Below are 15,831 nucleotides of genomic sequence, written 5' to 3' on the forward strand. Positions count from 1 at the left end.
TTTCCCTGGCCGTTGGTGTGGCGGACTTTTGTGGATGTCGGGTTTTTGGCGGTTTGCCAGTTGCGGGTCAGAATGACCGTGGCGGTTTACCGCGACCGCGGCGGTGTTATGGCGGTCTTTTGACCGGCGGTAAGCGCCTTTTACCGCCGAGGTTGGAATGACCCCCTTGTTCTCAACAAACAACAGCACCCCTAGGAAAAACACTGGTCGACATGCAATTGTAAAAAGAGAACTATCAGGCTAAATTCACCAGCATCTTGGTATTATATAGAACTTACTGAAAACAAAAGAGGCAAGAGGCAAGAAAAGCTCTGGGGCAAAACACACCTACACATTCACAGCTGGTGCATGACATAACCAATGCCCAAGGCTTAAAAGCAAAGCATGCTGGGCATGACTGAAAGCTGTGTCCTGTGTGCTCTAGGGGCAAGGTGACTGGGCACAGAAAGTGACCATTGGAACACCCTGCTCCTATGGTAGTCATACAAGCTAAAGGCAACCCACATTTCACTGTGAAAGCAACATTTTTTGCACTTTTACAAGAAAAAGATATTATTTCACCCATCCCTAATTGCTAGTGAGTATACTTGCAACATACTTTTTTATCTATATGAACAGACGACATGAGAAATGCCATCATTGATAACCTAGTTACTGATTACATTACAAGTGGCAGGAGCAATAAATTGCTGAGTCTGCAGACAGTTGCTCTTTTCCTGGCTGTTGGTAATGATAATACAGCCTTGCTTGTAGATGTATTCATTGCATAGACCTAGACATTTTGTCCGTTGACTGTGGTCATGTAGTCTTCCAGCTATAATTAATGCCCATAATTATATGTTTTACTATTGAGTGGAATAGCAGCAGGCTGCATTTTTCACTTACACTGAAGACAGAAACGTTACAAATTAATTCACATCATCACTGATATAATCAATGTATGTAGATTCATGTATTCTTTCCTGACCTTTCTTCTCTGGTTAATGACAGTAGCACTCCATCTTTATAACTACATTTATAGTGATATTGGGTCTGATTTAGAACTCATTGGAGGGGTCACTCCGTCAATACCCCATTCGCCGAAATCTAAATCCCATTATATTCCATTGGATTTAGATTTCGGAGGATGGGATATCCATCACTGTTGTGACAGAGTAACCCCGCCACTAAGTTATTATTCAGGCCCATTATCTTTAAATTTCTTTAGAAGTAATGCAGAAACTTTCGTTGTGCACCTGAGCAAACATACTTCATATACTTAAATGGGGAAAATTCAACTTTTGTGCCACCTATGTTTTTGCCCCTGATTAATCTACACCAACTTTATTCAAGGAATTCACAATGAGGGTGTCTGTAAATATCGTGTTGATTTATCAGTTTTTACAAAAGTTATAAGACACCAAACACATTTTCTAACTTACTTCAACGTAACCATCATTAGAGACCAACTACTGTGCATCTGCAATTAACAGGAACTTATCTAAGCTTTGAAAATGTTTAATCAAACCAAATATATCATAGCAATGACATACGGCCAGGCTGCATACCAACTTTACCATTTAAGATGGTTGAATAATGGACAAAATGACTGAGGAAAAGGGTGTGCAATGTCCTGCTTTATGGCTACTTAATGTGAGTTAAAAATAGTACATACTCTGCTCTCATGCATTATATACATCTAAAATTTACATACTAACTCCTTGTAATGAGGGACACCATTTTGTTGTCCTAGGCTTTCATTTAACAGCCTAAGTCATTCAAAAAGTTGCTATTCATGTGCACTTCCACTGAACCATTTGGACGATCAATGGATTGTAGTAAGCACAATGCACCTGTACATAGTGCCCGGATGACATGGTGCCATCTGGCAAGCTGAATACTAATACATGGGGTAAAAAGATTAATAATTTTCTGTATGAAGGCATTAAACTTCTCCATGGCAGTGAGGACATCAAAACTGCAAGAAGCCCAGAACTTACCTTGTTGTGGATGCTTTTTATGAAGCTTTGGTGTGCCTCTTGTAGCTCGGTATTCATCTCTGGCTTCAGCGGAAGGATGTCGATATATTCCGAAGCAGTTTTGCTGGACAGATTGTACTGAAGGTCAGTTATGACTCTCTTGAAGCAGTGGCAGTTGTCCTCTGGAATCCCTGGAACCTGGAAACTCTGCTGAAGCTCTTGCTGTAGAACTTTGGCCAATGAGAAAGGAAACACAGAAACATGAACCTGGGTGAAGGGCTTGGTTAGACCATTAGTGAAATAATAAGCTAGTTGAAACCAGCACTATCCTAAATGACCGTTATTGAATAGAATAACTATCCAACAATGTGTGATGTTTTCCGAATATTCTTTTCAATCAAATCTAGAAAAATATGACAACTTCATTGGCTGAACATATATGGACATTACACAGAGACCAAGCCTGTAATCATGGATGACAAAATGCACTGTAAACGCAACAGTGTGTACCACAGATCACAACACTTGCCTTGAAAAATGACTAAGGTAGATGGTCCCCAAGCAAAACATGTGTCGGCTGGAATCTTCAATAAAACAATCTTCCAAACCCTTCACACATTGCTAGATTATTATTCTGTTCAATAATGAATAAGAATATAGATATGCATAGGGTAATCTATCCCTGCATAATTATTTCCAGATGAAACCCTTCAGCATCTTTTCCTGCAATTTCCAAGCTGCCACAGGTTCATACTAAAACATTCATACGCCACAGAATCTTGTAGCATTTAGTATCCATCTTCACTATTGCACTGAACAAATATACATCACTAATCACTTTCTACTACTCCTGCATGATGCACAGTATATAAACGCACATGTTTTAATAAATTATTTTGAAGACCTGACCATCCAAGATTAAAACTGAAGATTGCATTTTTTGCAGGATAGTTTAATACAGATAGTGATCTGGCATCTGGCATTCTTACTAGTTTTCTAGATCCAATAAATCTTTTGAAAGTTCTGAGGGGTGAGGAGAAACATATTAAACCATTCTAATCAATTTACAGTATTTGGTCACACATTAAATCTCGAAGGCAAAATCAATGTTCAAAAGATGAATTACAAGTGTAAAGCCAGGCTTATGTAAATGGGTCTCAAAAACATACTATATAAGTACAGAATTACCAAAGGTGAGTTAAAGCGTTGAATCAAGTTTAAGCATACAACATCAGGCAAACTAAAACCTCAGTAGCAGAAATACAGGAAATATGAAAGAATATTTGGTGCTCAGAATCCAAGCTTTGATTCTCCTGCTTAATCATTGAACCTATAAAGAACTAACTACTTCAATACACTATAAAAAAAACTCTTGTTTCCCCAATTTAAGCCAACAGAAAATGAGTAAGAAAGGTCAGCACTTCAAAAACCTCAGTAAAGGTTTCTGAAAAGGCGATGTGCGTAGCATAAGGTCACATCAGCCAAAGTTAAGGAAAACTGAGGTCTGTACTTCCCTATGGGCCTGATTTAGATATTGGTGGATGGATTACTCACAACAGTGGCAGATATCCCTTCCTTCGAAATATGAACCCCATAGGGAAGAATGAGATTTAGATTTCGACAGACAGGTTATCTGTCACTGCTGTGAGGGAGTAACCCATCTGCCAATATTTAAATCAGGCCCTAAGTCTCTGAAGTGTCTGCTCCAGTCAAAGGGCGTAGGGAATCGAAATCTCTAACTGGCTTAAATACTCTTATCCCACTAATACTCAAATAGTTGACTGTCAGTAACTTTCCATGGTCTGTACATGATTGTAGGCTCCCCTCTCTCGGTCCAAGCATGAGGATGACCTTGGATCTGCCTCATATTCAGAAATCTGGAGAGGAGTTCTTCTTCACAGCATCTTGTTAACACCCCCTGTCCTTGGCAACGTGACTTCCAATGCCCCTTTATCTACAACTAACAATAAGCTTTTCAATAACTAGAAGCTTTTGCAGATGCACCTGCAAATAAAGAAATATGCAGTGAGAGCAAAGTTCCATGTTGAAGATTTAAACACACAAAAACATTTCATACCTTAACTTCAGCCTATTTATTTAAAATAGACCTCAATGCACATTCAAATAAATGGTTATATGTGCATTTCACACAAGTACTATAAATGGGGAATATTTATGGAAATATTAATTAACTAGATTATCATAACATTCATACATAGAATAATACTGCATACATGTGGTTTGCATATGATCATTCTAAATTTCTACTTATAGGTATACTTCAGCTCAGGATTGTCAGCTCTCTTCATTTGCCCACACTATGGGGGTCATTCTGACCCCGGCGGGCGTCGGGAACCGCCATTTGGCCGCACCGCGGTCAAAAGACCGCTGGTGCCATTTCAACTTTCCCGCTGGGCCGGCGGGAAAGAGGCCTGCAACACTGAAGCCGGCTCTGAATGGAGCCGGCGGTGTTGCAGGCGTGCGACGGGTGCAGTTGCACCCGTCGAGCTTTTCACTGTCTGCTAGGCAGACAGTGAAAAGCATGCTGGGGCCCTGTTAGGAGGCCCCTGCACTGCCCAGTGGCATGGGCAGTGCAGGGGCCCCCAGGGGCCCCTAGACACCCGTTACCGCCAGCCTCTTCCTGGCGGTGACAACCGCCAGAAACAGGCTGGCGGTAAGGGGGTCAGAATCCCCATGGCGGCGCTGCTTGCAGCGCCGCCATGGTGGATTCGCCCAGCTGGGGGTAAACCGGCGGGAAACCGCCGGCCCCGGTTTTCTGACCGCGGCTTTACCGCTGCGGTCAGAATGGGCAAGGAAGCACCGCCAGCCTGTTGGCGGTGCTTCCGTCATACCGCCAGGGTCGGAATGACCCCCTATATATATCATTCAACACATTTCATTTCCACTTCTGGAACACATAATAGCACGGCCAAGTTATGCTCTCTCAATAGTGTGAGATAGTGTATATTATTTGTTTTCAGTTTTGACAGGTCATTAATAGTATGAAGACATTGGGGGTTATTACAACTTTGGAGGAGGTGTTAATCCGTCCCAAAAGTGATGGTAAAGTGACGGATATACCACCAGCCGTATTACGAGTCCATTATATCCTATGGAACTCATAATACGGCTGGTGGTATATCCGTCACTTTACTGTCACTTTTGGGACGTATTAACACCTCCTCCAAAGTTGTAATAACCCCCATTGAGATGAGGGATACAAATTTGGCAGTATGTGAATTTTGTTTTTTCAAACTATGAAGAATTTTCTAGTTTCTCCTCAGACTGTTGGAAGTAACTGTGATTCTTTGCACTAATCTCAGTCAGAAGTTCATACTTGCGGCATTATGGGCCTGATTACAACTTTGGAGGAGGTGTTAATCCGTCCCAAATGTGACGGATATACCCCCAGCCGTATTACGAGTTCCATAGGATATAACGGACTCGTAATACGGCTGGTGGTATATCCGTCACTTTACCGTCACTTTTGGGACGGATTAACACCTCCTCCAAAGTTGTAATCAGGCCCTATATAAGTACTAGAAAGCTGTGCACATGTAGGTGTCAGCTAAAAATTTCATCATTCTGTAGTGATGTGTGGTAAAAATTGTAGCCAGTGGATTAAAATGACTGCGGCAGATTTGTGTGTATAAATTGAAGACCAGGTTTCAAAAGCTCTAGTGCAAGAATTTTCAAAGCCACATGAAAATTTTAATTTTTCCACGAACAAGACCTTTTATTTGCAGTATGATTCTTTCTTATTGTGTTGGGCCGTAAGGCACCTAGATGCACTGTCCTAGAATATAGAAACCGGCAGTTTGAGTCCAGCCAGGTCTATATATAGACATTAGACTAGTGCAGTGTATCTGTTTTCCATTCTGCTGCACCACTGAAGTCTCAGCTAAGTTTCAAGTGCAGTCTCTGTTCTTGCATTACTCACTTGTCTGTATTGATCCCCAGTCTTTTGAATTACTGGTCTGATTGTGTTCAATTCACTGCAGAGGTTGTATGCATTTGTCACTGTGCCATTTATGTGACAAACCTCCTATGTGAATTTTGAGTGACAGGTTTTCTAATATAAATCTCTTGTCAGAAGGACAAAATGCCATCATCTCTAATTCATTCACACTCTTGGCCTACTTAAAAATAGAAAACATATATGCCCTCGTCTTCAGTCCGATTTATCTATTTCTGGGGCTCAGAATGCAGTTCTTGCACCATGTGGGTAGTTTTCTGTAGGAATGTCGCATGTGTACTTATATCCTTTTGAAGAGGTCTCCTATAGAACTAGCCACACCACTCCAGCAAGCGCCTCACCAATGATTTCTACAGTGGTTCCATAGCTTCCAGTTTTTCTGTGGTGATAATAGCTTTTCATGTGGACCCTGTCAATATCAGGACAGTGCGAGCTCTACGGATGACAAAAATGCAAAATCCCAGCCTTTATGCAAGAGCATAATTCATGCATTGTGTTTATATGCAGCATATTAACCTTTTGCATTGCAGACTTTAACCTTGAAAAACACTATTAATGATGTTTGCAATAACTGTTCATTAGCAAGGTGTTGCGACAGGCTTACTGAGTGTGTTAGGGTGTGGTCCCTTTCTAGGACCTTCTAGAAGCTTTCTCTGCAGCATGACTGGGTGTGGTTTGTGGGCTGGGCCAGAATCTATATAAGGGAGCCAGCCCAGCTCCACGTGCTCACTATTCAGAGGTCCCGATGCAGAGCAGCAGCAACTTTCTGAGCTCCCGTTCCAGAGGCCTACCTTGATGTTCCAGGCCTGCCCCACATTATATTGGTGATCCTTGAGCAGGGTGCTAAGGCGGAGGTCGGGCTGGGCCCCCGACCCCGTTCTCAAAGACTCTTGAGTTTTGGGCCTACTCGTGAAACTTTCAGATTATGCGATTCATTGCTCTCATGTAAAACTTGGTGTTCAGATCGCCAACAGCTTGCGCGATCATTTCATGGCATTTGCATATTCTTGGTCGAATCAGAAGTGTGCGCGATTCATTTCCCGCATGTAAAACTTGGTGTTCAGATCGGCAACAGCTTGCGCGATCATTTCATGGCATTTGCATATTCTTGTTCGAATCGGCAGTGTGCGCGATTCATTTCCCGCATGTAAAACTTTGTGTTCAGATCGGCAACAGCTTGCGCGATCATTTCATGGCATTTGCATATTCTTGTTCGAATCGGCATCGTGCGCAATTCATTTCCCGCATGTAAAATTTGATGTTCAGATCGGCAACAGTGTGCGCGATAATTTCATGGTAATTAAAACTTTGATGTGTATTGTTTGTTGAAGTGCACACATTTATCCTGGGCTTTTGGATTTTCTGTGAAGATGCTAAATTCAAAATGAGACATTCTTTGTGCATATTTAGTCCCTAGTACAATTCCTATTGTTTTCCAGGGAATGTTTCAGATTGCCTTTTGTCCTCATGTAAAAATGCAATGTTTGTTCTGAAATATTATTCTAGAAGGTTCTTGTATTCCTAGACAGTATGCAACATTTCATGAAAAGCTCATATGAAACATTGTATTAACCATTCTTGATTTTTTCCAGGTACCCAGAGTTCTTGAGATCTAGTTATAGTCATTTCTTAGGTTATCCATGGTTACAGTATGAGAACGCTAAGAACCAGAGTCTAGTGAAAGTCAATGTGATTATATCTTGATATTGTTTTGTTTAGCCTTTTTGCTTCCTACAGATCTCCTTCCCAGCTGTTCCCTACCTAATCCCCTTTTTCCCCCACTTGGACTCTCTCAGGCTCTGTGATATTTCTATCAGAGTTTTGGAGCTGTCTAGTGGTGGACATGTTGGGAACGTGCGCAGGCCCCGAGGATCTGGTCTCCCTGACAGATCCCCAACATTCTGCTTTGTCCTTGTACTGCCTAATGGCACTGTATGGAAACGCTGATGCCATTGGAAAGATAATCTTATGATCTTCTTCCAGTTTGAAGGCCTGTTCTACCATATGTGTTTACTGCCTTTGTATTTTTTGTGTAAGAACATTTTTAATCAATCTCTGTACTATCTATATGTGGTACATAGGGGCATAGGCAGAAGGTCCGTTTGCATAAAAATGGTGAGAATACATGATTTATCAGGAATTATACAATGGAGGTCATGTAGAGTTTGGTAGTGCTCTCACCCTGCCAATCTTGCAGTTTCCATTATTTATTTTGAGTCAGATGAAGTATTCGGTTTACACCAGGGAGTGTCACCTGGCTTCACCGGCGTGAACATTGTCAACCTTTGACTTCCCTACTCTTAGTTTCATGGTTGACTCACAAGCACCAATAAGGCGGACACACTGAATACACAAATAAATACATGCGTAAAAGCTGAACGCAAAGTAGAGAAACCAGTACTATTTTAAATATATGTTTCAAATATTTTTGTTTTGGTGGAATGGTGCACTATGAAACTCAAGGGTGAGCAGCACTGTAATCTATACAAAATGTTAAGTTAAATTGCATGTCTTACTTATATTACAGTTACAATTTTTAGGCCAAATATACCTTTTTAATGGAAACAAATTGCATCCAAAATAATGTCTAAATTCTCTACATCAAAAGAGTCTTATTTACAGAGAGGCTGGTCAGAATATTCGTTCTTCCAGGACACCAGCAGTATAAAATCTGCCATATTTACTCCACCTCATACTTTGCTCAAAAGTGTTAAAACATTGTAAATATGTGGTAATTGTTAAATTTCCACCTCCCTCTTTAACACGCAAAAATATTCCACAAATAAAAACAGTGTAACTGGTTATTATTTAAATATCACCAATTACATCTAACATTGTTCTCATTTCAACTTTACTATTGTACTAGTTCTTTCCAGCTTAGCCATGGTCCCCCACTGCTCTCTTTCTAAGGTTATTGCTTTTAGGAAAGACAGGGAGATTTCCTCACAGTGATTCATTGCATATGATTTGGGAGAGTCTTGATTTCCTCTGCTCTACTTAATTAGAAGCAGGAGCAAGAGAGAATTGACATTCCGAAGAGAAGTGTTTCAGACAGCCATGAGCATGTCTCAGGTAGTTAAATGCACACAGATATGAGATGTATTAATATTCATTGGTAATTAAAGTATTATTAAGGCTGTATGTCAGAATACTGAGCACATAAATATGGTGCTACCAAAAACCATAACCACACATAACCACACATAAACATAGTGTCAAGGAGGAGTTAAATATGGTCCATTTATACTTACCTATGGATTTATACCTTAGCAATATTTTGGTAGTCTGTATTTTGCATACTATTCTTAACTTCATATCCACATACCTTGATGATATAAATATTGTGAAGGCACACAGATGTGGATTTAATCATAGCAAATCAATATCTACCTATATATACATAACCTAATGATAAATTGGTTGACAATATTCTTGCTATGATATTTTGGAAGCACAATATTTAACACTCAATATTCAAGTATTTTGTTTAAAACATGATATTCAAGTAGTTTACCACCATTAAATTGGGTAATAGTGATATATGCTGTTTAATGTGCTTAGAAACAGCAGAATTTCAGTAGACAAACGCTATGATAAATTATTTATTAATATAAGCATCACATCCATTTCTTATGCCCAGATGAGTGAGTCAATGAAGCATGACATTTATGTTATCCTCCCTGTTCCCTGACAGAAAAGATAAGAAGTGTCTGTGCCAGAATTCATGTGCCCTACATTAGAGGTTTCAAGTGAGGATTGGGGTGGGTATGTAACAGGAAATATGTGTGATTTAAATAAGTATTAATAAGGGCATAAAATACTGACTTGCCTTTTGAACAAACAGCGCGGCGGTCACCGCCAACAGACAGGCGGGAGACAATGTACCGCCCACACTATTATGACAGGCCAATCCGCCACCTTTTCCGGGGCGGATTCACCACGGATAAAAACACAACGGAAACAGGAATCCCGAAGGGAAAACGCTCACCTCTACACACCCCACAAGGAACGAGGACGCCATGGACCCAGAACTCCAAATCCTCCCTGCAATAGTCTTCCTGCTCCTCTACCAGGAGCACGAACACCGGCGGCGAAGACCACGGTGAGTACTGCGCCTGCAACACAGGGGAGGGGGAGGCAAAAAACAGGGACACACACACGCAACACCCCCACCCCCACCCTCACCCACTACAACACACACACTAATGCATATCAATACATCATAGTTACACCCCCCAAACCACCGGAAGAATGCAAAGACAATAGAAAATTAGTGTAACCATTGTAATATATTAAAAGCAAGTAGGCAGAAATATATATATACACCATGTACATAATATATACCAAGCATAGTAGTCAAGGTAGTGCACTAAGAAAGTCTGTGGAACACTGGGACCACACGGTATGGGCAAGGCCCACACAAGATCCCCAACCATGACGGAGAGAACACTGCAGGGGCATCAGAGAGCAACTAAACAGGCACCTCAGGTGGAGGGAAAGGGGGGCACCTCAGCCGCTTGAGTGCACAATGCCAAATCCACGAGGGGGCCACATGCCCAATGTTCAATCCTGGGGAGTGCAATGCCACAGTCTCTCAAATCTCTACAGTGGGTGGATTGCCCACTGCCATATCCTGGGGAGTGCAAAGCCACAGTCTCTCAAGTCTCTACAGTGGGTGGTTTGCCCACTGCCATATTCTGGGGAGTGCAAAGCCACAGTCTCTCAAGTCTCTACAGTGGGTGGGTTGCCCACTGCCATATCCTGGGGAGTGCAAAGCCACAGTCTCTCAAGTCTCTACAGTGCCATATCCTGGGGAGTGCAAATCCACAGTCTCACAAGTGGATGACAGTCTCCACTGGGTCTGGAGGGGGCATGGTGCCCAGAGTGCTTCATCCTGTCAAGGATTGGGGTAGTGGATGCTTTTCTCCACTGGTTCTGGAGGGGGCATGGTGCCCAGAGTGCTTCATCCTGCCAAGGATTGGGGTAGTGGATGCTTTTCTCCACTGGTTTTGGAGGGGGCTTGGTGCTCAGAGTGCTTCATCCTGCCAAGGATTGGGGTAGTGGATGCTTTTCTCCACTGATTCTGGAGGGGCATGGTGCCCAGAGTGCTTCATCCTGCAAAGGATTGGGGTAGTGGATGCTTTTCTCCATTGGTTCTGGAGGGGGCTTGGTGCCCAGAGTGCATCATTCACCCCGTGATGGACTCAGTTGCGTCAGTGCCCTTGCCGCTCATGGGCCAGCGGTGCTTGAGACAGAGGTGCCCTGTTCAGCGGTGCTTGAGACGGCGGTGCCCTGTGCAGCGGTGCTTGAGATGGCGGTGCCCTGTGCAGCGGTGCTTGAGATGGCGGTGCCCTGTGCAGCGGTGCTTGAGATGGCGGTGCCCTGTTCAGCGGTGCTTGCGATGGCGGTGCCCTGTTCAGCGGTGCTTGCGATGGCGGTCTCCATTGCAGGGTCTCAGCTGCTGGCGGTCCTTCATAGCCCAGCGGGGCTTTTGCTGGTGGTCCTTCATGGCCCAGTGGGGCTTTTGCTGGCGGTTCTTCATGGCCCAGCGGGGCTTTTGCTGGCGATACTTCAAGGCCCAGCGGGGCTAGTGCTGGCGGGGGCCTCCTGGGCAGGTGGGCAGGTGGGCTGGTGCTGGCGGTGGCCTCCTGGGCAGGTGGGCTGGTGCTGGCGGTGGCCTTCTGGGCAGCTGGGCTGGTGCTGGCAGTGGCCTCCTGGGCAGCTGGGCTGGTGCTGGCGGTGGCCTCTTGGGCAGCTGGGCTGGTGCTGGCGGTAGCCTCCTGAGCATGAGAGCTGGGGCTGGCGGTGGCCTCCTGGGCAGCTGGGCTGGTGCTGGCGGTGGCCTCCTGGGCAGCTGGGCTAGTGCTGGCTGTCGCCTCCTGGGCAGCTGGGATTGTGCTGGAGGTGGGCTCCTGGGCATCGGGGATGATGGCGGTCTTCTCCGCCGTGCTGCTCTTCCCAGACTTGCCGGGTTTCTTGTGGCCCTTCCCCACCTTGGAAGGTGTCACAGCTGACTCCATACTCCCTCCGGGACCCCTGGGAGTGGCTTTGGTGGCTGGAGTCTTCCCCCTCTCCCGCCGGGCACTGTCCAACTTCTGATGCTTCACAGGTGGGGGACTGTCTGTTCTGTGGCTCCGTGCCACACTGGCTGCCCTGGTGGCAGGTGCACCCCAGATTCCGGTGACTACAGGCACCACTGGTCCCGGAGATGTTGTGGCTGAGGTGCTAGTTCGGGACCTATGAGACGGACGGGGTGGGGGAGGTGTGGGAAAGAGGTCAAGGTTGGACAGGAAACGTTTTTTGGACACACTGGGACGGGTAGCTGGAGGGGGTTTGGGAGTGGAGGAAGAGGTGGTGGTTGTAGGAGGTGTACGTTTGGTGACTTTGGGTGAAGGTGCATGCGCTGGAGGCTGTCGTGAGGTGGATGGCTGTTGGGTGGGTGTGTGCCTGCGTTTGTGTATCTTGGGAGGGGGCGTCACAGACACACTGGGAGAGGACACATGGGACGTGTGAATGGTAGTGGGGGTGGTGACTGCACGTGAGCGGGGTGTGGTGGTGGGTGTGCTGGAGAGGGACGTAGTGGCTGTAGAGGTAGTGCATGCAGGTTTGAGTGTAGACGAGACTGGCTATTAGGTGAGCACCTGGAGGAAAGTCAGTGGGAATGGTGGTCTGGGTCTGGGGATATCACTCCAGGTTAGTGCGTGTCTAACAGTTGTCCATCACCATTTGCAGGTGACTCTGGTTACCCCAACCTGTCATGGCTACTGACCCCAGTGAGGAATCCCAGGACAAGGGCAGAGGAATGCTACAATGAGGCCCATGGGTGAACTAGGAGGGTGATCGAGCGGACCTTGGGCATCCTGAAGGCCAGGTTCTGGTGCCTCCATATGACAGGTGGATCCCTATTCTACTCACCAAAGAAGGTGTGCCAGATCATTGTGGCCTGCTCTATGCTTCACAACTTGGCTTTTGCAACGACAGGTGCCTTTTCTGCAGGAGGATGATCCAGATGGCGGTGTTGTTGCAGCTGTGGAGCCTGTGGACAGTGAAGATAAGGAAGCAGAGGAAGAAGACATGAACAACAGGGACTCAGTGATCCAGCAATATTTCCAGTGAGACACAGGTAAGAGTACAGACCTGCCTACTACATGTACTTTAACACTACTACCTCTCTACTGTCTGTCGTTTTCACCCAGTGTATGGTCACTGAGTTGTCACTTTCCCTTAGGATTTCACAGATGTGGGTCCCACTGTGTGACATCTGCTTAGATTCATCATGGACTAGAGCTGTGCGACATAGGTATGTTGACATTATAATTGAAAGAGCATTTTGTCACTGCAATTGATAATACACTATTTCAAAATCACAGACAGACTCCAGATTTTTTGTGCTTTAAGTGTGTTTATTTTAGTGCTCAATATTGGAGGGGGTAGTGAAATGGTGAGCGGTGATGGCGGAGGAATGTCCATGGCAGAGTGCAGTCTATTAGTCTCACAGGTGCATTGCCCGAAGTAGAGCTGGGGCAGTTTAAGGATGGACAGGGTGACAAAGTGGGACAGTAGGATGACAATCAGGGTGGTCTCATTTCTTGGCGGGGTCTTGGCATCGTGTTCTGTCTTTGTCCTGGATCTCAGGGACCATTTGCGGGGTTGTTCTCCCTCTGCAGCGGGTGGGGTGCTGGTGTGGTGGTCCTGTGGCGGGGCGTCCTGTCCACTAGCGCCGGCAGAGGTGGTGGGCAGTTCATCGTCCATGCTAGTGTCAGGGGCCCCTTGTAGTGCCACAGTGTCCCTCCTGGTGTTGAGTACTTCCTTCAGCACCCCTACGATGGTGCCCAGGGTGGAGCTGATGGTTCTGAGTTCCTCCCTGAAGCCCAAATACTGTTCCTCCTGCAGGCGCTGGGTCTCCTGAAACTTGGCCAGTACCGTTGCCATTGTCTCCTGGGAGTGGTGGTAGGCTCCCGTGATGGAGGAAAGGGCCTCGTGGAGAGTAGGTTCCCTTGGCCTGTCCGCACCCTGTCGCACAGCAGCCCTCCCAGTTCCCCTGTGTTCCTGGGCCTCCATCCCCTGGACCGTGTGCCCACTACCACTGTCCCCAGGTCCCTGTTGTTGTTGGGGTGGTGGGTTATCCTGGGTTCCCTGTAGTGGTGGGCACACAGCTGATTGGCGTGTCCTGGGGATGGAGGTATGGGCCCGCTGGGTGGGTGCTGTGCTGGTGTTTCCAGAGGGGGAAGGTCTGTGGTGGCCTGTGCCAGTGTGAGGGGAACCGACTGTCCCAAGGTCCCCGATGGGCCAGGCTGGTCATCTAGATCCAGTTGGACAGAGGTGCTGTCATCACTGTGGGCCTCTTCTGTTGGTGGTGTGGACATGTGTGGAACCTCCTGTTCGGTGATGTTGGGTAGGGGTCCTGCAGGGGTATAAAAGGATGGTTATTACATCTGTGTGTGTCATGGTGTGCAATGGGTGGGTGACCGTGTACCCCAGTGCTTGCATTCCTGTGTGGGACCTTGTGTGATGATGGTTTAGGGGGTTGTATGGGTATGTGCAGTGGGCATGCTTTAGTGATGGGTGTCCATGCTTTGTTTTTGCATGCAGGGCCTGGTGTTGGGATGGGTGGTTTGTGATGTTGGGACATATGTGAGGAGTTGGGGTGCTTGGGGTGAGGGTGAGGGTGGGGGTATGTGATAGCATGCAGGTAGGGTGGGGGATGTAATAATTAAGATTTGTCTTACCAGAGTCCATTCCTCCAGCTACTCCTGCGAGGCCCTCAGGATGCAGAATCGCCAAGACCTGCTCCTCCCATGTTGTTAGTTGTGGGGGAGGAAATGGGGGTCCGCCGCCAGTCCGCTGAACCGTCTGGTGGTGTCTTGAGACCACGGAACGCACCTTCCCCCGTAGGTCGTTCCACCTCTTCCTGATGTCCCCCCGATTTCTTGGGTGCTGTCCCACTGCGTTGACCATGTCCACTATTCTTCGCAATAGCTCCTTCTTCCTTGCAATTGAGGTGTGCTGCACCTGTGCTCCGAATAGCTGTGGCTCTACCCTGACGATTTCCTCCACCATGACCCTGAGCTCCTCCTCCGAGAACCTGGGGTGTCTTTGCCGTGCCATGGGGTGGTGTAGGTGATGTGTGTGGTGATAAGTGTGCTGATTTGTAGTGGGGTGTTGTGTGAAGTGCGTGGACGTTCTGTGGGTGATGGTGTTGTGTGCCTGTGGATGCTGTTGTTCTTGCTGGTGGTGTCTCTCTCTGGCCTTCTTTCGGAATTTGTGGTCTTGGGGGTTTGTGGGTGATATGGGTGTGTGTTTTATATTGTAATGGGTGTGTGGGAGTGGTGTGTGTATGTGTATCAGGTGTGTGTATTTCGAATTGTCCAATGTGGTAGTGTTTTGTAAGAGTGTGTGTATTTTGAGCGTGGCGTTGTGTACCGCCAATGGAATACCGCGGTTGACAGACCGCTGCGTGGATCCGTGTGTTATGATAGTGTGGGCATATTTCTGTTGGCGTGATGGTGGAGGATTTGTTATCGCCAGTTTATCACTGATCTTTGGTGTGGCAGACTTGTGTGGGTGTCTGAATTTTGGCAGATTCCAAAATGTGGGTCATGATAGCTGTGGCGGAATTCCGCGGCCGCGGCGGTGTGTTGGCAGTCTTCTGCACGACGGTAAGCGGCTTTTACCGCCAATGTTGTAATGCCGCCATTGTGTTTTAAGGATTGGCGTAAATGAAGGCTGGTTACAGGACACATATTCAAATCTTCACAGAATGCAAAATGTTTTGTTTTATTTCAGGAAACAAACTATGTCTTTGAAGTTTGATTCAAAAACACATCAAACTAATTAAGGAACTATGGGTGATGATGGACTGTAATGTTTCCCTAAGTTAATAGGTTAAGGCTAATG

At 46.0% G+C, this 15,831-nt stretch overlaps 1 protein-coding gene across 2 annotated transcripts in view; it reads right to left on the reverse strand.

The window, feature by feature from the left end:
* The window catches only part of LOC138245589 (uncharacterized), a 1,324,589-nt gene that overhangs the window by 1,100,382 nt on the left and 208,376 nt on the right, over positions 1-15,831 (reverse strand). For both annotated transcript variants that reach the window (XM_069199313.1, XM_069199321.1), the window contains one exon: positions 1,980-2,188. In XM_069199313.1, the coding sequence (XP_069055414.1) occupies positions 1,980-2,188 (209 nt within the window). The remainder of the gene's footprint in view (positions 1-1,979; positions 2,189-15,831) is intronic.

Source organism: Pleurodeles waltl, chromosome 1_2 (assembly GCF_031143425.1).
Source record: "Pleurodeles waltl isolate 20211129_DDA chromosome 1_2, aPleWal1.hap1.20221129, whole genome shotgun sequence".
Classification (NCBI taxonomy): Eukaryota; Metazoa; Chordata; class Amphibia; order Caudata; family Salamandridae; genus Pleurodeles; species Pleurodeles waltl.